The sequence below is a fragment of the Vulpes vulpes genome, chromosome 14 (assembly GCF_048418805.1).
Source record: "Vulpes vulpes isolate BD-2025 chromosome 14, VulVul3, whole genome shotgun sequence".
NCBI classification, from domain to species: Eukaryota; Metazoa; Chordata; class Mammalia; order Carnivora; family Canidae; genus Vulpes; species Vulpes vulpes.
Genome location: NC_132793.1, coordinates 80,085,744 through 80,109,220, shown reverse-complemented (window position 1 = coordinate 80,109,220; position 23,477 = coordinate 80,085,744). Strand labels below are relative to the sequence as shown.

Here is a 23,477-nt window from a genome sequence, read left to right as displayed (position 1 = left end):
GACATGGCACTCGATCCTGGGACTCCAGGATCACACCCTGGGCTGAAGGCAGATGCTTTAACCGCTGAGCCACCCAAGGATCCCTATTATTTAATTTTTTTAATAAAAGATTTATCTGTTCTAGGGAGAGAGAGGCAGAATGAATAAGCAAAGGGAAGGGCGGGGGTTGGGGGAGAGAATCCCGAAGCAGACTCCCCACTGAGTGCGGATCCTGGTATGGGGCTCAACCCCAGGACTCCAAGATCATGACCTGAGCCAACATCAAGAGTCAGCTGCTTAATCCACTGAGCTACCCAAGGTGCCCCTAGTACTTTTTTTTTTTTTTTTTTAAGATTTTGTTTATTCATGAGGGAGACTCAGAGAGAGGCAGAGACATAGGCAGAGGGAGAAGCAGGCCACCTCAGGGAGCTTGATGTGGAACTTGTCCCAGGACCCCGGGATCGTGCCCTGAGCTGAAGGCAGATGCTCAACCACTGAGCCACCCAGGTGCCCCTGCCTCTAGCATTTTTTTAAACTTTAAATAAACCTTTGTTTTTTAATTATTTTTTATGTATTATTTTTTTAATACCGTTTTTTTTTTAAGATTTATTTATGATAGAGAGAGAGAGGCAGAGGGAGAAGCAGGCTCCATGCTGGGATCTTGACGCAGGACTCGATTTCAGGACTCCAGGATTGCACCCTGGGCCAAAGGCAGGCGCCAAACCGCTGAGCCACCCAGGGATCCCCACCTTTGTTCTTTTAATGAATAATACTCAAAATATGTAAAATTTAATCCAGTAAATTTTTTGAAGCTAGCACTTTAATAGTTTAATTTGAGTGAGAAAATGTTCTTTTCTTTTTTTTTTTTTTTTAAAGATTTTATTTTATTCATAGGCACAGAGAGAGAGGGGCAGAGACACAGACAGAGGGAGAAGCAGGCTTCATGCAGGGAGCCCGATGAGGGACCCGATCCCGGGTCTCCAGGATCATACCCCAGGCTGCAGGCCGCGCCAAACCGCTGCGCCACCGGGGCTGCCCAAGAAAACTTTCTTTTACCTGTCTAATTAAAATGTCTGATAGAGCTATATGTTTTTTAAAATTCTCAGTTTAAGGGACACCTGGGTGCTCAGCGGTTGACCATTCTGCCTTTGGCTCAGGGTGTGATCCCAGTTTGGGGATCAAGTCCCTCATCAGGCTCTCTGTGAGGTGCCTGCTTCTCCCTCTGCCATTTGTCTCTGCCTCTCTCTGTGTCTCTCATGAATAAATAAATAATTAAAAAGTCTTTAAAAAAAAAAAATCTCAGTTTAAGAAGGTAACTTAAAAAAGTCCTAGAAAAATATCCTGTTTTTAATTCCTTCTTCATGATTTTCATTCCAAATTGGAAAGGAGATATACATTTGATAAGTGTGCTTATTTTAATGATTACCTTTAAAAAGGTACAAAGAAAAAAATGAATAAGACACTGAGCCTTGAAAGTATTCTATGTAAGCTTAAGAGCAGTTAAAATAATGAGACTGATTTGACTCTTCATTCAACAAATATTTATTGATCATTTCTGGTATGCCAGTTTTTATTCTAGGTGCTGGACATAAAACTTCAAACAGAAAAAAATCCTTATCCCTCTGAGCCTTAACATTCTAGATGGAAGCAAACAAACTCGCGTTAATTAAAATGTGTGTTAGTGGTATATGCTATACATTGGTAAAGTAGGGAAGGGATGTAATGTGAAGGATAGGCATACATTTTATTTTTATTATTTTTATTTTTTAAAAGATTTATTTATTTATTTATTTATGATAGACACACACAGAGAGAGAGAGAGAGGCAGAGACACAGGAGGAGGGAGAGGCAGGCTCTGTGCCGGGAGCCCGACGTGGGACTCGATCCGGGGACTCCAGGATTGTGCCCCGGGCCAAAGGCAGGCGCCAAACCGTTGAGCCACCCAGGGATCCCCAGGCTTACATTTTAGATGGGAGGCTAAGACAGTTCTCTTATATTTAAGAAGGGGGACTAGGGCAGAACTTAGTATCTGAATAAAAGATGTAAAGGAGCTAGCCATATGGATATTTCGGGGAGGAACATTTTAAGCAGGAGACAACAGTAAATGTGAAGACCATGAGGCAGACCATGCCTAGCCTGTTGAAATGTGATAGGCAATTTGCAAGATAGCCTACAAGGATTCTTGCCCCCTGGTATTCACACCTTTGTATAATCCCGTCTCACACTGAATTAATGCTGACCCAGTGTGATCATAGAATGCAAAAGAAGTGATGATGTGTGTCTTCTAAGGCTAAGTCACCAAAGGTATTGTGGTTTTACCTTGATTGCTTGGATTTTTAACTCTGAGGGAAACCAGCTGCAGTGGTGTTAGGACACTCCGGCAGCCTATAGAAGGTCCCCAGGCTATAGGCAGTACCAACTTGCCAGTCATGTGACTAAGCCACCTTGGTTGTGTCCTTCAGCTCCAATCCAGCCTTCAGATGACTGCCGCCCCAACTTATATCTTTGTCTGTAGACCTCTTAAAAAATCCTGAGAAGTACCTATTGATCTCTTTCTGAAGTCTTGACCAACAGAAAATATGGCTTTTGTTTTAAGCTGCCAAATTTTACAGTGCTTTATTATAAATACAGTACTGGATTATTAAATCGTGAAGGTAACATTAAAGAGGCAAGAATAGTAAGGGAGTGAATGTAGGGGAAGTAGCGGGGGATAAATTCAGAGAATAATGAGGGCCTGGACCGTGTGGGTCTTTGTAGGTCACAGAAAGGACTTTATGTGTGGGTAGTCATTGGAGACTTTTGAATAAAGGGTTGACATGATTTAATTTAGATTTTAATAAGATCTCCCAGGCTGTTTTGTTGGGGCATAGACCACATAGAAGCAGAAGCAAAGCAGAAAAACCAAGTGGGGAGGCTATTGCAAAAATCAGATGATGGTATGGACTCAGGGTAGTTGTAGTGAGTGTGTTAAGTGGTAGAATTCTAGATGTGTTTTGAGGGTAGAACTGGTAAGATTTATTGAAGATAAGTTAAAAGGCTGGATAGAGTATAAAAAACAACCTTTCCAAAGCATGAAACAGCAAACGTATAATGAATTACCTAGCCAAGATCAGGGAAGGGTGTGGAGCTCAGAAGGATAAACTGAAGACATTTTTGCCCTAGAGGTAATTACAGACTTCAGAGCAGGCATCTGAGAGATAGAGTGAACTTTTGAACTAGGCTAATTAAGGGTCAAAGTCAGGTGCTACTAAGAATGAGAGCCTGTATAAGATTATTGCATTGGAATCATAAAAACAAATAACAAAAACATCTTTTACAAGATGCACATAGAAAACAAGGATATAGAATGGCTGGAAGAAAAAGATGGAAAAGCAACCTGAAGAAGGTTGAGATTGCTGAATATACTAGAAAATAAGCTTCAAAGCAAAAATCAATATTAGAGATAGAGGCTTATTTTGTAGAGATAAAAACTTCAACTCATTGGGAAGCTTTGACAATTCCAACTTTATTTAATAATATGGCCTTGAGGGGGATCCCTGGGTGGTGCAGTGGTGTAGCGCCTGCCTTTGGCCCAGGGCGCGATCCTGGAGACCCGCGATCGAGTCCCAAGTCGGGCTCCCGGTGCATGGAGCCTGCTTCTCCCTCTGCCTGTGTCTCTGCCTCTCTCTCTCTCACTGTGTGCCTATCATAAATTAAAAAAATAAAATAAAATAAAATATGGCCTTGAAAGATTCAAAGCAGCAGTTGACAGAGCAACAGGAGAAGTAAATTCAAAATCATATGGTACAATATTAATGTAACACTCAGTATAGGAGAAGCAAAGTAAAATTGTTAAGGCTATAGAATATTTGAATAATAAATTTAACCAAATTAACCTGGTCTACATTGTTTTCAAAGGCTAATAGAATATTATATAATGGACTATTTTTGCTAGATCATAAAGCCAGTCTTAAATTTTTCAAAGGATTTAATGGAGTATTTTCACAGATCATTATAATTACAATAGAAATCAGTAACAAAAAGATTACATAAAAATCCCCATGTTTGGAAATTTAGAAATACACTTAATGTATCCATGGTTCAAAGAAGTCAGAATGAAAACTAGAAAATATTTTAAAAGTGTGTTTACGTTAGAAAACAATATGTGGGTGCCAAATACAAAATATCCTAACTTTTGAACATATTACTGAAGTAATGAAAGTTTATAGTTTTTTTAAAAATTTATTTTAGAGAGCACATCATGAACAAATTAGGTATATTCTAGGGATGCAAAGTTGGCATAACTTTGGAAAACCAACCATTGTAATTTATGATGTTAACTAATTGAAGGAGAAAAATTATCATTTCACTATGATTTAGCAACTATCATGACTAAAAAGAAACCATCTCAAATAAGTAATTTTTTTAAAAGATTTTATTTATTCATGAGAGACACAGAGAGGCAGAGACATAGGCAGAGTGAGAAGCAGGCTCCTGTGTGCAGAGCCTGATGTGGGACTCAATCCCAGGACTCTGGGATCACGCCCTGAGCTGAAGGCAGATGCTCAACCACCGAGCCACCCAGGTGCCCCTAAAACAAGTAATTTCAGGAAATTTCCTTAATGTGACAAAAGATTTCAAAGACAAAAAAAAGCCAAAACAATCACAATAAACACCAAAATAAAGAAATATTGAAGGCTTTCTTTTTGAAACTGGGAACAAACAAATGACCTCTTGTTACTCATTCAGTATTTTTAAAAGAATTTCTAACCAGTGTAGGAAGGCAAGGGGATGGAATAGAATTAGAAATATGTAAACTGGGCAGCCTGGTGGCGCAGCGGTTTAGCGCTGCCTGCAGCCCGGGGTGTGATCCTGGAGACCCGGGATCAAGTCCCGCGTCGGGCTCCCTGCATGGAGCCTGCTTCTCCCTCTGCCTGTGTCTCTGCCTCTGTCTCTATCTGAATAATAAAAAATAAATCTAAAAAAAAAAGAAATATGTAAACTTGTATTATACTGATTGTATAATTATGAGTATAAAAATTCCAATGAATATACAGACAAATTACAAAATAAGATTTAGCAAAGTGTTAGATACAAGGTCAACATATAAAATTTAGCTGAATTGTAAGCAACAATTAGAAAATGAAATGTTAAAAGGGTACTATTTGCATATAATTTTTAAAAACAGGAATCATTTAATTATAAATCTAACAAAAGATGGGAAAGATACCTACCAAGAAAATGAAATAATTACTGAGAAAAAGACAAATCGAGGGGTGTTTTATTTTTATGAATTGAAAGATTCATTATTGGAAAATCATTTCTTCCATAGTGACAAGCTAAATGCTGTTCCATTTAAAACTAGGTGATTATGTAGTACATGGTAAGTTGATTTAAATTTTATATGGTAATACAGAAGTCCAAGTAAAGCAAAGCAATTAAGTTAAAAATTTTAAAGTTTGTTAACATATAGTGCAAAATTGGTTTCAGGAGTAGAATTCAGTGATTCATCACTTATATACAATACCCAGTGCTCATCACAAGTGCCCTCTTTTTTTTTCTTAATTAATTAATTTTTTATTGGTGTTCAATTTACCAACATACAGAATAACACCCAGTGCTCATCCCGTCAAGTGCCCCCCTCAGTGCCCATCACCCATTCACCCCCACCCCCCGCCCGCCTCCCCTTCCACCACCCCTAGTTCGTTTCCCAGAGTTAGGAGTCTTTATGTTCTGTCTCCCTTTCTGATATTTCCCACACATTTTTTCTCTCTTCCCTTATATTCCCTTTCACAAGTGCCCTCTTTAATACCCATCACCTATCTAGCCCATTCTTCACCCACCTCCCTTCATCAACCCTTAGTTTATTCTCTATCATTAAGAGTCTCTTATGGCTTGTTTCCCTCTCTCCTTTTTTTCTTTCCTCCCTTTCCATATGCACATCTCTTTTTTTTTTCTTTTCTTAAATTCCACATATGAGTGAGATCATAGGATATTTGTCTTTCTCTGACTTATTTTACTTAGCATAATGCACTCTGGTTCCATTCATGTTGTTGCAAATGGCAAGATTTCATTCTTTTATATTACTGAGTAATATAGCATCATATGTATATACTACATCTTTTTTATCCATTCATCAGTTGATGGAGTTGGACTCTCTCCATGGTTTGGCAATTGTAGATAATGCTGCTGTAAACAGGGGGCGTACTCCTTTGAATCTGTTTTTCCAAGCCTTTGGGAACATACCTAGGAGTGCAATTGCTGGATGGTATGGTGGTTCTATTTTTAACTCTTTGAGGAACCTCCGAACTTGTCCAGAGTGGCTGCATCAGTTTGCATTCCCACCAACAGTGCAAGAGGGTTCCCCTTTATCTACATCCTCCCCAACACCTGTTGTTTGTGTTATTAATTTTAGCCATTCTGACAGGTGCTAGGAAGTATCTCATATGGTTTTTATGGTTTTTGATTTCCCTGGTGAGTAATGTTGAGTATTTTTTCAAGTATCTAGCCATCTGGATGAATTTTTGGAAAAGTACCCATCCGTGTCTTCTGCCCATTTGTTAACTAGATTATGTTTTTTGGGTGTTGAGTTTGAGCTTGTTAAGTTCTTTATAGATTTTGGGTGGTAACTCTTTATCAGATATTTCATTTGCAAAATATCTTCTCCCATTCTCTGGGCTGCCTTTTGTTTTGTGGTTGCTTCCTTTGCTGTGCAGAAGCTTTTTATCTTGATGAGGTCCCAAAAGTTCATTTTTGCTTTTGTTTCCCTAAGCAAAGATATTCTGAAGAGGTGAAAGGATTTGTTCTACTGGATATAGAGATTTACTCTGAAGCTACACTAATTAAAACAGTATGGTACTGTGCCAAAATACATAAACCAGTAGAATGGAGAACCGTAAAACACGACAGTATATTTATTACAAAGGTGGTATTGAAATAGGGAACTGTGCTTTTCAGTAAATGTTGCTGTAACAATCCATGTGGAAAAAATAAAATTTGATTTCTACTCACTCCAAACATCAGATCAACTCCAAGTGGTTCATAAGCTTAAATGTGAAAGGTGGAACACTAAAGAATTTAGGGGATAAAGAATTTCAAGAAAGATTTCTAATAAAAGAAATGAGTGAGATAGGTGAAGGGGACTAAGAGTACACTTAGGATGAGCACTGAATAATATATAGAATTGTCAGATCCTACACCAAATAATGTATAGAATTGTCAAATTCAAGCCTTAAGTATTTTGTGCACCTGATATTAATATTAACACTGTTAACTGGTAGAATTTAAAAATTAAAAATAAAAAGGATTTCTCATACAGTTTGTATGAAATACCAACCACAAAGAAAAATATTTTAAAATTTGACATTAAAATTGAGAACTTTTAGGAAGAATTTAAAAGAGTGAAGAGGCAAATTACATAATACTTTAAAAAAGACTAATATTTTTAACCCACAGAAGGTTCATGTCCAAAAATTTAATTACTTCAAATCAGTATCTGATGATGTCTTTTGCATATAAGAGTTGGGTTTTTTAAAAAAGAAAAAACTAGTGAAAAAGACTTGGGAGAGGTGTTTCACACCAGTTTTAGCTGCTTTTAATTAATTTGTGTCTGTTATAATAGGATATAAGTTTTTAAAAAAATTTTAAAAATCTATATGTAAGCATAAATTAGATCTATTCAATTAAAATTACAGATTTGTATTTTTTTTCGGATTTGTATTTCTAATTGGTTTGAATTCTATTCTAATAATAATTTACAGGAGAACCCTTATTGAATAGGTAGGAGAAAATAGAGAAATTACTAAATACAATGAAATAGCATTTTAAAAAATATACATTTGATCCTTCAACAATATGGAAGTTAGGGCCCCTGACCCCCTGTGCAGTTGAAAATCTGCATATGACTTTTGACTCTGCCAAAACTTTAAATTTTTTTTTTTTAATTTATTTATGATAGTCACACACAGAGAGAGAGAGAGAGAGAGAGAGGCAGAGACACAGGCAGAGGGAGAAGCAGGCTCCATGCACCGGGAGCCCGACGTGGGACTCGATCCCGGGTCTCCAGGATCGCGCCCTGGGCCAAAGGCAGGCGCCAAACCGCTGCGCCACCCAGGGATCCCCTCTGCCAAAACTTTAATATTAGCATACTATTGACCTGAAGCTTTAACCAATAACATAAATAGTTGATTAACACACATTTTATATATGTATTATATACTATATTCCAAACAACTGTAGATAGGAAAATCATATGAAATACATTTATAGTGCTGTTAAAAATCCATACATGAGTGGACACTTAAAGTTCAAATTCCAGTTCAAGGGTCAACTGTATATGAAAATAAAATGTGGGCATTTCCATTTTGAGTGACTTGTTCTGAGTTTTCTTTTCTTTCTCCAAGTGGGAGCAGGTGAAGTGGCCAACTTTGCTGCATATGCCTTTGCTCCAGCCACCCTAGTGACTCCATTAGGAGCTCTCAGCGTCCTAGTAAGGTAAGGATGCTTTGTGTGTAAGAACAGTCAGTATATTCGTCTATACAGCCTTAGTGCCATTTGATTATACATGCTCACCATAATTTACATTGAAACAATCTTGAGAATTATTTTTAAGCTGTGTAGTAATTTATCTTTTGTGCATAGGCATGCTATCAATTTGTAGGAGAAAATGCTTCTGTGCTTTGTCTTGTTTTCAGAGCCAGCAGGAGTTTTTATTACAATTTTTAAAAATTTTAAGTTGGACTCGTCACTATCAATATCATATGAGACATGTACACTTCATTAGGTGTATTGGTGATAAATCAATTTCTATACCTACAGAAAATCAATGATTGGCGCAAGGGTATTATATGCCTCCGAAGTGCTCTGGGGTCTTCCTTTGGAAGGAGCAGTCCAAGACTTGCCCTTTTTTCTGTTACTTAATGATTAGCCCAAACAGCTAAGACTATATTGAAGTTTGGGTTTTGGTTACTATTCTCAAAGTTGATTGATAGGTTTTTTAAAATCTTTGTTTCCCCCGAATATAGTGTGTGTGTGTGTGTGTGTGTGTGTAAAAATCGATATTACATGCAGGTTACATAATTTTTCAAGATGATATATAATCTGTAGTATATAAAGATTTATTGTGATACATGTCTTTTACCCTTAGTTTTCTGTATGTTATGCCATATTTATAGGTTTACATTATATATTTTTTAGATATGGATACATTTGGTTATAAAGTATTAAAACTTGCTAATTTAACAGGCAAATAATTTAGAATTACATGAACACATAGGAAAGATGCACAAACCAGTATGGATAAATTAAAGTTGAGCAAATTTAAGCATTGATTTGGACATATATTCCTAGGTTATAAGTTTCTACCATAGCTCCATTTATTGTTAAATTTCATGCTGATTTTCTACAGTAGAAATATAGAACTATACTGGTTTAGTGTATGATGAATTCATTATGTGGTCTATGTATACAATGGGATATTCCTCAGCTATTAGAAACGATGAATACCCACCATTTGTTTTGACGTGGATGGACTTGGAGGGTATTAATGTTGAGTGAAGTCAGTCCATCAGAGAAGGACAATCATCACATGGTTTCACTCATACAGAATATAAGAAATAGTGAAAGGGATTAAAGGGGGAAAGGAGGAAAAATGAGTGGGAAAAATTAGAGAGGGAGACAGAACATGAGAGACTCCTAACTCTGGGAAACGAACAAGGGGTCATGGAAAGGGAGGTGGGCGGGGGCGTGGGGTGACTGGGTGACGGGCACTGATGGGGGCACTTGACGGGATGAGCACTGGGTGTTATACCATATGTTGGCAAATTGAATTTAAAGAAAATATTTTAAAAATTAAAAGTGTCATAAAAAATAAACTACAAGTGCTAGAAAAAAAAATCATTAATTTGCTGGAAACATTTCATTTTATGATTGAATGCACCTTTTCTTTACCTTGTTGTGAAGCCAAAGAATCTTTACAAGTTCATAGTGTTGTAGTTTTTCAGTAATTTAAATTGAGTTGTGTTGATTTTTAAAAATGAGAAAAGTGGTTGATTAATTTTAATGTTCTCCATCCCCTTCCCCACTGTAGTGCCATTCTTTCTTCATACTTTCTAAATGAAAGACTTAATCTTCATGGGAAAATTGGATGTTTGCTAAGTATTCTAGGATCTACAGTTATGGTCATTCATGCTCCAAAAGAAGAGGAGATTGAGACTTTAAATGAAATGTCTCACAAGCTGGGGGATCCAGGTAAGAAACAAAAAAAAGCTTTATGAGTTTATTATTTTACTTTTTATTTTTTATTTATTATTATTATTTTTTAAAGATTTTATTTATTCACGAGAGACACAGAGAGAGGCAGAGACCCAGGCAGAGGGAGAAGCAGGCTTCATGCAGGGAGCCCGATGTGGGACTCGATCCCGGGACTCCAGGATCACGCCCTGGGCCAAAGGCAGGGGCCAAACCCCTGAGCTACCCAGGGATCCCCTTATTTTACTTTTTAATTTAGTTTTTATTTTAACCAAAGTTTTATGTGCAAGAGGTAAGTTGTTTGCCATTACTTATTATGAAAAACAAGTGATCATTTTCCTCCCATAGCAGCCCTTAATTAACCCTTGTTTATTTTGTTCTTTAACCATGTGTTTAAATAACTTGCTTACATTGCTGCTACTGTTTTTGGCTTTAGGCATCATCTGTTATATCCACTATCGTATCTACTTTTTTTTGTTTAAATGATTTATTTATAAGCACTATATCACTTTTATTCCCAGCTTACACCTATGATATAGTTACCTTCCCTTCCTTATTTGACTTTTTTCTTAACTGATCATGATCTTGTTTGATCACTTTTCTATGAGTTTATCAAGCCATCCTGAAATTCTTCTCCAGTGGTCTTAATTCTACCCTCAGTAATTTCAAACACATTAGATATTCTATAGTTTCATATCTTCTGGAAATTTCTCCCAGAGTCTTATTTGGCCTTGGTCTAGATTGGTATCTTGAGGCCACCAGCACACTTGTCACTGTGGATTTTCCCTCATCAGCATCATGAAAGATCCCCTTCACTTTCTATTTTTTTCTTGTCTTTGAATCCTGGGTTTGCTCCTTCATTTTGGTTGGAGCCACTGTTGTAGGAGACAAGACAGGCACAGAAGAGATGAGACCTTGGATATATAAAAATGTCTTTAATCAATGTGACCTCATTGTCTTCTCACTTCCTGCTGCTAAGAAATCAAACACAGTTAATTATCTTTTATATGTTAACCATATTTTGTTTTTAGGAAACCTTTAGGATGTCCTCTTTGCCCTCAATCATCTGAAATTTTCCACTGAGGTACCTACATGTGGGCTAATTTTTATTCATTGTGCTAGGTACTTGATAGATTTTTTAAATTTGGAAATGTGCATCTTATTCTAGGATATCAAATTCATTTTTTATTCTGTGAAATTTGTCTTTTATTCCTTTGTTCATCTTTATTTTCTGTGAAATTCTTCTTCTTCTTCCGTTGACTGGACCTCCTGAACCATACAGTGACTTTTGTTTTATATATATATTTACCCCCCTGTTTTTACCATTTTCCCTTTTAGCTCTGCCTTTTGGGAGATTTCTTCAGTATTCCAGCCCTTTTTTTGAATTTTTATTTCTTCTGTTACGTTTTTTAATTTCCAAAGAGCTTGCTTTTGTTCTTTGGTTTTGTGTGTGTGTGTCAAAAAAAAAAAAAACAAACCCACAGCATGAAATTCACCCTCTCAATATTTCACAGATGTATAGTACATTATTGTCAACCACATGTGTTGTGCAGCAAGTCCCTGGAGAGTCCTGGTTATTTTAAAATTTTTCTGCAAACTTCAGTATCAGGATTATTTGTGGGCTCTGTTTTTGCTTTTGTTTTCAGTCATTTAGTTTTGTCTTTGAGCAGTTTTGATTAAATGCTGGATATAGATTATTAAAAAGTATAAAGGCTCTAAGTGATTTTTTTTAATTCCTTCAGAGAGAACCAAAATTTCTTTTGTCAGTGAGATATGAATACAGCAAGTCACCTTTAACTTGAAATATTGCTTCAATCTTTGTTGGGGCTGATTTCTTTCCATTATGCCTGTAGTCTTAATCATAGCTCTTCTTTCTCTCAGCTGATAGCCTAGGATGTTTACTTGGACCTTCCACCTGGGTGAACTTTGAATGGCAGTGTTCGTGTTGGCATTCCAAGACTGCAGGTGTCTTTTCAGCTCCCTGGCTTTTTCAGCAGGCTGTCCACTTGGCTTCTCAGACGTGGGCATGTATAGCTTTATGCCCACAAATGCCTTAAGGGGGAGTTGCACACAGAAATTGGGACTCAGTGTCTCTTTAGTTCCTGCCTTTCTAGAATCTTGGCCCTGGTGTCCCAGCTGCCTAGACAGTCCCAGATTCCAAGTTTTTATTTTTACCTAGTCTACTGAAACTTCCACAAGCCCTAGGTCACCACTTTCTGCTGGTTTTTATGTCCCTCCTTACTTCCTGCTCTGGAATTGGCAGTTATTGCAAGGGAGAAAGGTGAGTTTTCACCTTACCTTTTTCTCCAGATTTTGGCCTTTCACGTTCTGGCCTCATCATTGTCTCTTTGAGCATGTTAATGGTAGTTTTACTGTTTTAATGTTTTTGTAGGATGATGATTTATCTGTTGTGAAGTTTTCCTCTGCATAGAGCAAACAAAGGCTTTGTGTTTTTCTGTTAGTTTTGGTGCCTCTCCTAGTGATTCTTGGCTGCCTTCTGAAAGTCAGGCATATCACATTCCCAGCAGAGTGTCCTGCCTGAGTCCTAGGAGGTGATGGGAAAAAGGGAGTTAGACCTTACTCTAGCCCCCTATTTTAGTGTGGCACCTACACACTCACCTGGCCAGAGTCCTCCAGTTTGCTGTGGCAGGAAGAACAGTCAGTCAGATACTCAGAGCTGAGCAGAGTTCCTGGGGTCTTAATGCTGAATAGATTTTCAGCCAGGTCTTCTGTTTTTGTCTGTTCTTTACCCTGCTTCTAGAGTTACATTGTACCTTTGTAGTGTTCTGTGCTGCAAAGTGAGTTACTTTCCCATATTTTATCATTGCAATGTGGGTGGGATTCAGCTTTCGTGGATGTGCTGTATCAGGAGTTTATCTTCTGTTTTCTGGCTTCCATAATGTTGTTGCTGTCATCTCCTGTATCCATTCGTGCTTTCGTGTGTCTGTTTCTTTAAGAGTCCTGTTACTACTTATTAGCAGACTTTAAGGAGTGAACAGAATAAATTCATTTGACTTCTGTGGCATTTTAGCAGATGGTAGTATCTATATTATATGGTAGTTGTAAGGAATAAATCAGTGCAAATTGCTGAGAAAAGTGCCTGGCCCATGATGCTACACAGTTTTGGCTCTTACTATGCTGGGTTCAGTTCTCCATATTGAACCAGAACCCTAACAGTATTTTTGATTCTTACTGATTTGCTATTTACCCCAGTGGTTTTCTCTAAATACTTAAAAAATGTACTGCTTTTAGGACAAACTTGATTTGTAACTGTTATTTTTATCATCTATAAATTGTTGAGTGTTCAAGGTCATCTCATAATTTCTGTCCACTAGTTTCTGATTGTTTCCATTCTTGGAGTTAAGAGCATTCCAATGGGTGGAAAGTAGCAAGATATTCTAGTGTAGATGGCTGCAAATCAACGTGATCTCCATTTTCTATGACCTAATTATTTCTAATAATTATTTCTAATAATATTTCTATGACCTAGTTTATGAATATGAAACATGGTATAATTGTCCAGCACATACATCTAACTAAACTTTTATGAGTGTAGGCATGCCTGGGTGGCTTACTCAAGTATCTGCCTTCGGCTCCGGTTGTGATCCTGAGTATGATCCTGGGGACCTGGGATCAAGCCCCCGTATTGGGCTCCCTGCTAGGTGGAGAACCTGCTCCTCCCCTGTGTGTTCTCTCTCACTCTCCCTCTCAAATGTGTAAGTAAAATGTTTTTAAAAAATTTTAACAAAATTTTTATGAATGCACTTTTGCTGGGATAGCAAGAGAAAGCTAGTATTTATTTTAAGGCCACTCCTTTTCTCCTTCCTATTGAGTTAATATTTATTTTGGATTTTCAGGTTTTTTTTTTTTTTATTCTGCATTTGGCTAAACACAACTTTTCTTTGCCTCCAGGTTTTGTGGTCTTTGCAACACTTGTGGTCATTGTGTCATTGATATTAATCTTCGTGGTGGGACCTCGCCATGGACAGACAAATATTCTTGTGTATATAACAATCTGCTCTGTAATTGGAGCATTTTCAGTCTCCTGTGTTAAGGGCCTGGGCATTGCAATCAAAGAGCTGTTTGCTGGAAAGCCTGTGCTGCGACATCCCCTGGCCTGGATTCTGCTGCTGAGCCTTATAGTCTGTGTGAGCACACAGATTAATTACCTGAACAGGGCCCTGGATATATTCAACACTTCCATTGTGACTCCGATATATTACGTATTCTTTACAACATCAGTTTTAACTTGTTCAGCTATTCTTTTTAAAGAGTGGCAAGATATGCCTGTTGATGATGTCATTGGTACTCTGAGTGGCTTCTTTACAATCATTGTGGGAATATTCTTGTTGCATGCCTTTAAAGACGTCAGCTTTAGTCTAGCAAGTCTCCCCGTGTCTTTTCGAAAAGATGAAAAAACAATGAATGGCAATCTCTCTAACGTGTATGAAGTTCTGAATAATAATGAAGAAAGCTTAACCTGTGGAATTGAACAGCACAGTGGTGAAAGTATCTCCCGAAGAAATGGAAATCTCACAGCTTTTTAAGAAAAATATAATTAAAAAGTTAATCTGTAATTGTCTTATAAAAGTGATTTTGAATATCAGGATGTGTCTGAAAAAGCATTGTTCTCGAGAGACAATCTTTTTTAAAGTTTCACTGATTTGGACCAAGAAATTATTTTTCTTATATTTACATGATGGTAGCTCACTAAAATGACCTCAGTACATGGCCAATTTCTATTAACATTGTATTATTGTAGAGGTATTTTAAATTTTCTTTCATCAAAATCCAAATGCACTGACAGTTTTAAGTCTATAAAAATGCTTTATTTTTACATTGGTGTTGAAAATCTGAAATGTACATTTTGCCATCCTCACTCATCAGTCCCTGACCATTTGAAGGCTTTTTGACTTAAAAAGGAACATTTTTCTAATTGGTTATCCTATGATTTACCTTACCTATTAAAATAACTCCTGTTTGATGAATTAATTTTGAAATGTTAGCTTAAAGAAATCCTAAGTTTAATGAAGAAAAACTCAATTTACCAAACAAAAAAAGAAGTTGCACATTGGAGAGGTTTCTCACGCTGTGACTTAACAGCACACATTTGATGGTCTTCCTACTCCTTGATGGCACCTTGCTAAACCAGCACATCCTGCATCTGTCAGGCTATATAGCCTGACTGGTTTCATCCTTCACTTATTCTAATCCCTTGGTACCTGGAACCTTGACTACCATTTTACATCAGTCCTTGTACTTTTCAGTATATTTTCATAATGTTATGTTGTCATTTAGATCTTCTAACAACTCTGGGAAATAAAGTCAAAAGGCTAATTTCTTAAATTTAGCTCATGTTATAATAAAAAGACAAATTGAAACAGTTCTTTTCTAAGTCTGAATGCTTAGAATACAGTTGTTTGTAAAATATGGTTTCTTTGTACTCAGTAGTTTACTTTTAGTTTGTTCAGACCAGTATGTATTTTGGTCTCCTAAAAATGTCCATGAAAAAAATGTTTATGGAAAGTTTCAAATGTGTGCAAAAAAGCAGACTAGTATAATGGACTTCAGCTTCAGAACCTATCATCGTAGCAGTTACTTGGCCTTAAAAAACACCGTTTCCACGTGTGTAGCAGGAAGAACATGGACTTGGTCCCACTCTGCTGCTCCTCCTCAAGGTCACACAGCTTGACCCCTACTGTGTAACCAGTTACCACTCGTGCCTCACTGTCCTTGTCTGGGGGTTGCCAGAGCATTACTGTGGTGATGGCACCAGTGTCCCATCACACAGCTCTCCATTGGCTTTATCAGGGCAGAGTTAATGGTCTCCAAGTTTCATGACACAAATTTCCCTTTCCCCAGCAATTTTTAATCCTCTGAGCCCTTATACATGTTTTCTTTTCCTGTCTCCCCCATGTAATCAGTATCACAGATATACTATGTGTTTAGGTACTGTATATCTGTACTTTGTACATAACAGAGTAAGAACCAATTTTCACCTCCCATGGGTATGAATGTGCTACTGCACTCAGCATGCGTACATTAATAAATTCTTAATTCAACATCTTTAGTACTTGAAGTTGTACATAAATGTTAATTATAAACCAAAAATGTATAATAGAGTCTTAGAGAACTTAGTAATATGAATTACTACTTAAATTTAGCCATTAATTACTCATATTTTCTACTTTCAGTATAGAGTGAGTGGATACTACCTCAGTCTGTGTCAGAACGCTGCCCCTAGAGTTAATCATATTACCAAAAGCAACATTTTAAGGTAACTTTTTGTAAAGAACAGTTCTATTTCATATTCAAGTTTAAATAGTTTACACTTTATTTTTAGTAGCATGTATGATGCTGCTGGATTTTAGGGTTCTGTTTTCAAAGCCATAAGGCAGTTACTCCCTATCATGACCTTCTTGCAAGGCTGCGGGTGACCTAGACTTATCTCCTGGGCCAGGTCTGTGCAGATAAAGGTTCTTGCCCAAAGCAGGGAATAACAGCAGTGTCACAACAATAAAAGAATAAACACAAAAGTTTTTATTAGTTTTATTTCTGTAACCTTATTTAAATCATACCTTAAAAATTAAGATTTTGTCACAACTGGATTTAGTAGAAGCAAAGGAATCAAGTTCACTATTTTCTGAAACACTGACACAAAAGGGAAGGGAACAATGACTTAGAAAAGGTTACTCATAAAAGACCATTAGAAAAATCCCTAAACAAAAGCTAAATAATCATTAAGTTTAATTCTAATTGGTAGTAGATTTTATTACAATGAACTGATAGTTTCTTAAGTCCATAGATCTTTACCCAAACATACTGATCCTTTTGCTAAGGAATAAATGGATGTACTCAGCAGCACTCTGACATAGCTAGCTGTTGGAACATTCCATGGAAAAATGGAAAATAATTCTCTAAGAACATGATGGCAACAATCAGCGGCCAATATTCTCAGACTTGGCTAATTACCAAAAGCATATACAATTTTAGTCTAGAAAAATAGGTCAATTTTATAAAATTAAGCTTTTAATCGAAAAGTACCCCCTTTTAACAGGCACAGAGATACTGAAAAATAGTCCCTAAAAATCTTGCTAAATAGTTTATGATAAGAAAAACATGCCCTTACAGTTACTAAATGCAGTCAGTACTGGGACTCTTCAAAAACATGATGTCCCTGTCCTCAGCTGCTGGCCAGAGACTGGTGTATAGGTGGCTGGAAGCAGCGAACATGCTCCACAGGCGTGCTTTCCCCATCACCAGACTTTAAGTACTTGTCCAAGACAGTAATTATCTCATCATTTAGAATCTGGAACTTGCGAATTCTTTCCACCATCTTCTTTAACGGCTGTAACAGTTAAAATTAGAATGTTTTACTATTAAAAAAGTGTGCCTTTATGTTTCAAAATGGCAGGATTTTCACATTTTCATAAAAATGATAGCAAACTACCTACTAGCATGCGTGTCTTTAATGTACCTATTGGGACAATGAATATGCATTTACATTACTGGTTTTATGCTACTGACTACAGGTTTACCTATACAACTTAGAGGCCTACTATTCATTCAATACAAAGGTATTAAGAACCTGCTGTGTACTAAAAATTGGGAATATAAAGGTGAAAATAATATGGTCAGTAGGGAAAGACCAGTAATCTTCAGAGTTTTAAATTCCAGCTCTTGTGGACAGGTGCTTTGACAGACCCTCCTGGTATAAAGAAAACATGTGCACACACATACACAGGAAAACACTGAAAAAAAGCATTGTAGGTTTTGTTTATGCAAGAGGCAGAGCAGAAGCCAGGACCTCCTCAGGGACAGATGCTATCAGCAGCAGTGGGATGAGATGGCCTAGGCTGCAAGCAAGCAGGACTATATGTAGAGATTCCCAATAAAGCCAGGACTAGGTGACCCCATTTGGTAACAGTCCATGGAGATGAGAAGCAAATAAAAATCTTGGGCAAGGGGAGCTCGGGTGGCTCAGTGGTTTAACGCTGGCCTTTAGCCCAGGGCCTAATTCTGGAAACCTGGGATTGAGTCTCACATCCGAGTGATTGAGTCACTCCATCCCTGCATGGAGTCTGCTTCTCCCTCTGCCTGTATCTCTGCCTCTCTCTGTCGCTCATGAATAAATATATAATCTTTAAAAAAATAATCTTGGGAGAAAAGCAATCCATGGGGTGCTTGGGTGGTAAAGTTGGTTGAGTGCCCAACTCGGTTTTGGCTCAGGTCATGATTTTTTAGGGTTGTGAGATCAAGCCCCACGTTGGGCTCCATGCTCAGTGGGGAATCTGCTTGAGTTTCTCTCCCTCAAATAAATAAATCTTAAAAAAAAGAAAAAGGCAATCCAAATTAAGTTCAATTGGACAAGAGCTGGCAAATAAACCTAACACACAAAACACCTCAGATTTTCAGGTAAGTCTTTGAGGCTTCAGATATTAGAATAACATGATATAAAATACATGAAATGTATAAAAATAAAAATTCATTGAAGATAAAATTATCACCACTAAGATTTGAAGAACCAAATTAAACTTTTAAATATGAACTTATATTCAAAATTAAAAACAGATTAGACAGAGCTGAAGTAAATTAGTTACTGAATAATACAATACTCTGGGAACAGCCTAGAGAGACAAGAAAATGGAGATACGGGACGTAGAGTGGCCCCTGGAAGACATCCATGTCCCAATCCCCAGAACCTACGAACGTGTTACCTACAGACTTTAAAAACATAGTTAAGATGATAAATTTTAAAATGAAGAAAGTACCCTGGATTTTCCAGGTGAACTCAATCATAGAAGAGAAGGAGATATGGTGGAAAGGAAAGTTGAAAGTTGAAAGACTAGAAGCATAGGTAGGACTTGAGATGTGGGCTAACAGCCAGGAAGAAATAGGGACCTCAGTCCATCTGCAAGGGACTTTGTCCAGCCATCCCCCTGAATGAGCCTGGAAGCAGATTCATCCCCAGACGCTGCATACAGAAACACAGACCTGCAGATACACTGAATTTGGCCTTGAGATGATGAAGGACCCAGCTGAGTCATGCTCTACCCAGATTTCCGACCTACAGAACTGAGAGAATGAGCATCAGTTTTAAACCACTAAGTCTGTGGCAATCTGTTGTGGATCAGGAAACTAATTAGAAAACTAACAGGATAAGGGAGCCAGAAGAATGTTAAGAAGCATGTAATTGCAGTCCTAAAAGAGGAGAAAATAGAGAATGGAAGAAAGACTAAAATATTTGGAAAGATAAGGCTGAGTATTCTCTAGAATTCAATTACAAAGAATCCATAAAATGACAAAGGGAAAAAGATCTTAAAGGCAGCCAAAACAAGCAAACAGACAAAACAAAGCACACACAGTTCACTGACAAGCCAGAAGACTGGAATAGTATGCCAATAATCTGAAAATGCAGATCCCATGAGGTTGTATAATATGAAGCAGATCTAAGTACCCTACAAAGAGAAAGAAAATTGAACAATTAATACTTTAACTGCCTGACTGGTTTACTTATCACGTAGATTTAGATTCATTTTGGAAATGAAAAGAAAGCTCAGTTGTCACCTTACATACTGGGATAAAAACATTCCCCCCAAAAGAACTTTTTTTTATAAATACAAATATGATGATTTTGTGAATCTTCCACATACCACATTTTTGATAATCTCATCTTTGCCATCATGTTTCTGGACTTTAAGCAGATGGTAGCAAAAATCCAGGACAGCGAAGCGGCGCTGTTGCCCAAGAAGGACGATGATCATGCAGCCAGCCCAGTGGAGCCCATCGCCAAAGCACTGCCTACAAACAGGAAGTAGCAAGCTCAATGGACAACCAACAAAAGATTATAAACTCTTACAAAATTTGTGTCCAAACATCAATGATCAAGGAATCTACTTGGAACCGGCCTGGACGGGAACGCTGAGGAGCAGGTGATGTGAAGTCTGTGGACATACTCAGTGTGCCTATGTTTCCATGGGTGAAGGAAACTTCCCCATGTCACCTCCTGAGCATCACATAAGAACCTCCACTTAAGTGGCTTTGAAGCAGCTCATCAAACTTCCAGAGGAACACAGTCTTCTGTGTTAGCCTGCTCCCATTTCCCCATCCACTGAGCACATACTTACTCGACTGTAAACTCGTGTGTTCCCACAGGAATACAGTAGACAAACTGCATGGCACTCCACAGTCTGTGAAACTCAACACACTCGTCCACATGCATGACTCCATTGCTGGGGAGAGGTCCACGCCAGATAGGGTCATCCAGAAAGGTCCGGATCCGAGTCAGGATGACTTCAAACATAGACAGGCCACAGCAGAGACGTTCCTTTGTCAGCAAGTCCCCCTCTCTTGCTATGGCAATTTGCTGCAGGAAGGACAGAACGTTATGAGCCATGGCAGGAGGGTAGAAACTGCTGAAACCAAACTACTCAGATTCGTTTCTGACTTACTGGAAAACTATCTTAATTAGCAGAAGAAGATTTTTAGAAATAAGCATATAGGTCTTAGATTAAATGTATTTCAGTCAAGAATTGCCTAGTATAGCTGTTCTTAACTGGGAGTGATTTTGCCTCCAGAGGAAATGTGGCAATGTGTGGAGACAGTTCTGGTGGTCACAGCTTGGAGTGAGAGGAACGGCAGCTACTTGGTAGAGGCCAGGAGCACTGTGTTTTTTGAAAAAATTTTCTTAAATTTAAATCCAGTACGATTAACATACATTATTATAATTAGTTCCAGGTGTCTAAGACAGTGATTCAACAATTCCATAGATCACTCAGTGCTCATTAAGTACTCTTTATATCCCTCACCTATTTCACCCATACACCCCACCCACCTCCTCTCTAGTAATCATCAATTTGTTCTCTGTAGAGTCTGTTTTTTGATTTGTCTCTTGTTTTGTTCCTTTGTTTCTTAAATTCCACTTAAGTGAAATCATATGGAAAGATTGGCTTATTTCACTTAGCATTATACTCTCTAGTTCCTTCCATGTTGTTGTAAATGGCAAGATTTCATTTTTTATGACTGAATAATATTCCACTGTGTGTGTATGTGTGTGTGTATACATACCACATTTTCTTTATCCATTCATCTATCAATGGACATGTGGGCTGTTTCCATAATCTGCCTTTTTATAAATAATGTTGCAACAAACACAGGGATGCATACAACCTTTCAAATTAGTGTTTTTGTATTTCCTAGGTAAATACCTAGCAGTATGATTACTGGATCTTATAACCCTATTATCCTATTTTTGATTTATTAAGGAAACTCCATACTGTTTTCCAGAGTGGATCCACCAGTACACATTCCCACCAACGGTGCACAAGTGTTCCTTTTTCTCAATATCCTCAGCAACACTGGTTTCTTGTCTTTGGGCTTTTAGCCATTCTGACAGATGTGAGGTGATACCTCATGGTAGTTTTCACTTTCATTGCCCTGATGATGATTGATGTTGAACTCTTTTCATGTGTCTACTGGCCACCTGGATGTCTTTCTTCTATAGAGAAATGTCTGTTCATGTCTTCTGCCCGTTTTTAATTGGATGTCTTTTGGTGTTGAGTTAAAATTCTTTAAATATATTGAATACTAACCCTTCATCAGATGTCACTTGCAAATATCTCTTCCTATTCAGCAAGTTGTCTTTGGTTTTGTTGGTTGTATCCTCTGTTATGTGGAAGATTTTTACTTCGATCAAGTCCCAACAGTTTATTTTTATTAGTTTTACTTGCCTCAAGAGACATATCTAGAAAGATGTTATGGCCAACATCAGAGACATTACTGTCTGTGTTCTCTTCTAGGATTTTATGGAATGAGGTCTCATGTTGAGGTCTCTATATTTGCATGTAGTTATGTTTCCCAACACGATTTGTTTAAAGAGACTTTTCCCCAGTTCATATTCTTTGCTCCTTCGTCAAAGATTAATCATATAATTGTGGGATTGCCTCTGGGTTTATTCACTCATCTCCATTTTTGTGCCAGTACCCCACTGTTTTTGATTACCACAGCTTTGCAGCATTAACTTGAAGTGTGGAATTGTGACACCCCCCACTTGGTTTTGCTTTCTCAAGATTGCTTTGGCTACTCAGGGTTTCCATACAAATTTTAGGATTGTTTGTTCGAGTTCTGTGAAAAATGCTCTTGGTACATTGACAGGGATTGCATTAAATCTGTAGACTGCTTTGGGTAATATGGATATTTAACAATTTTTATTCTCCCAATACATGAGCATGATATATCTATCCATTTGTGTCATCTTCAATTTCTTTCAGCAATATTTTTAGTTTTCAGAGTATAGGTCTTTCACCTCCTTGGTTAAGTTTCTCCTAGATATCTTACTATTTTTGTTACAATTGTAAATGGGATTGTTGTCTGAATTTCTCATTCTGCTGCTTCATCAGTGTACAGAATGCAATTGTATTCATTTATCAGCTCCAGTAGTTTTTTGGTGGGGTCTTTAGGGTTTTGTATATATAGTGATCAGGTCATTTGCAAATAGTGCAAGTTTTACTTCTTCCTTACCAATCTGGATGCCTTTTATTTCATTTTATTGTCTGAGTACTGTGGCTAAGACTTCTAGTAATTATCTTGAATAAAAGTGTTGAGAGTGGACATCCTATCTTGTTTCTGACCTTAGGGCAAGAACTCTTGTTTTTTACCATTGAGTATGATGTTCACTGTGGGTTTTTCATATAAGGCCTGTATTATGTTGCAGTATGTTCCCTCTAAATTTACTTTGTTGAAGGTTTTTATCATGAATGGGTACTGTATTTGTCAAACCCTTTTTCTGCGTCTACTGAAACGACATGTTTGATGTTTTTTGAGAGGGAGAGTGGGGGCAGGGAGAGGCACAGGGAGGAGGAGAGAATCAAGCTAAGTTCCATGTCCAGCGCAGAGCCTGACATGGGGCTTGATCTCACAACCCTGAGATCATGACTTGGGCTGAAATCAAGAGTAGGACGCTTAACCGACTAAGCCACCCAAGGTGCCCCATGATCATATAGTTCTTATCTTTTCTCTTGTTGATTAATCACATTGATTTATCTGTGGATAAATCTGTGGATAAACCACCCCCTGCATCCCAGGAATGAATCCCGCTTGATTGTCAATGATTTTTAATGTATTGGTTGAATTTGGTGTGCTAATATTTTGTTGAGGACTTTTTTTTTTTTTTTTTTAAGATTTTATTTATTTATTCATGAGAGACCGGGGGGGGGGGGGGAGAGGGGGGGGGCAGAGACACACACAGAGGGAGAAGCAGGCTCCATGCAGGG

General features: G+C 37.7%; 2 protein-coding genes across 15 annotated transcripts in view; one reads left to right on the top strand and one right to left on the bottom strand.

The window, feature by feature from the left end:
- Positions 1-16,268, top strand: part of NIPA2 (NIPA magnesium transporter 2) — a 61,655-nt gene extending 45,387 nt beyond the window's left edge. For 4 of the 5 annotated variants that reach the window (XM_072737014.1, XM_072737015.1, XM_025982256.2 and 1 more), the window contains exons 4-6: positions 8,361-8,451; positions 10,046-10,206; positions 14,119-15,589. In XM_072737014.1, the coding sequence (XP_072593115.1) occupies positions 8,361-8,451; positions 10,046-10,206; positions 14,119-14,753 (887 nt within the window). In that variant the 3' untranslated portion in view covers positions 14,754-15,589. Of the gene's footprint in view, positions 1-8,360; positions 8,452-10,045; positions 10,207-14,118 lie in introns of all 5 variants that reach the window. The other variant, XM_025982259.2, reaches the window with a different exon arrangement.
- Positions 16,269-16,725: 457 nt separating this feature from the next.
- Positions 16,726-23,477, bottom strand: part of CYFIP1 (cytoplasmic FMR1 interacting protein 1) — a 111,667-nt gene continuing 104,915 nt past the window's right edge. For all 10 annotated transcript variants that reach the window (XM_072737009.1, XM_072737007.1, XM_072737012.1 and 7 more), the window contains 3 exons: positions 20,334-20,572; positions 19,860-20,007; positions 16,726-17,554 (listed from right to left, as the gene is read on the bottom strand). In XM_072737009.1, the coding sequence (XP_072593110.1) occupies positions 17,390-17,554; positions 19,860-20,007; positions 20,334-20,572 (552 nt within the window). In that variant the 3' untranslated portion in view covers positions 16,726-17,389. The remainder of the gene's footprint in view (positions 17,555-19,859; positions 20,008-20,333; positions 20,573-23,477) is intronic.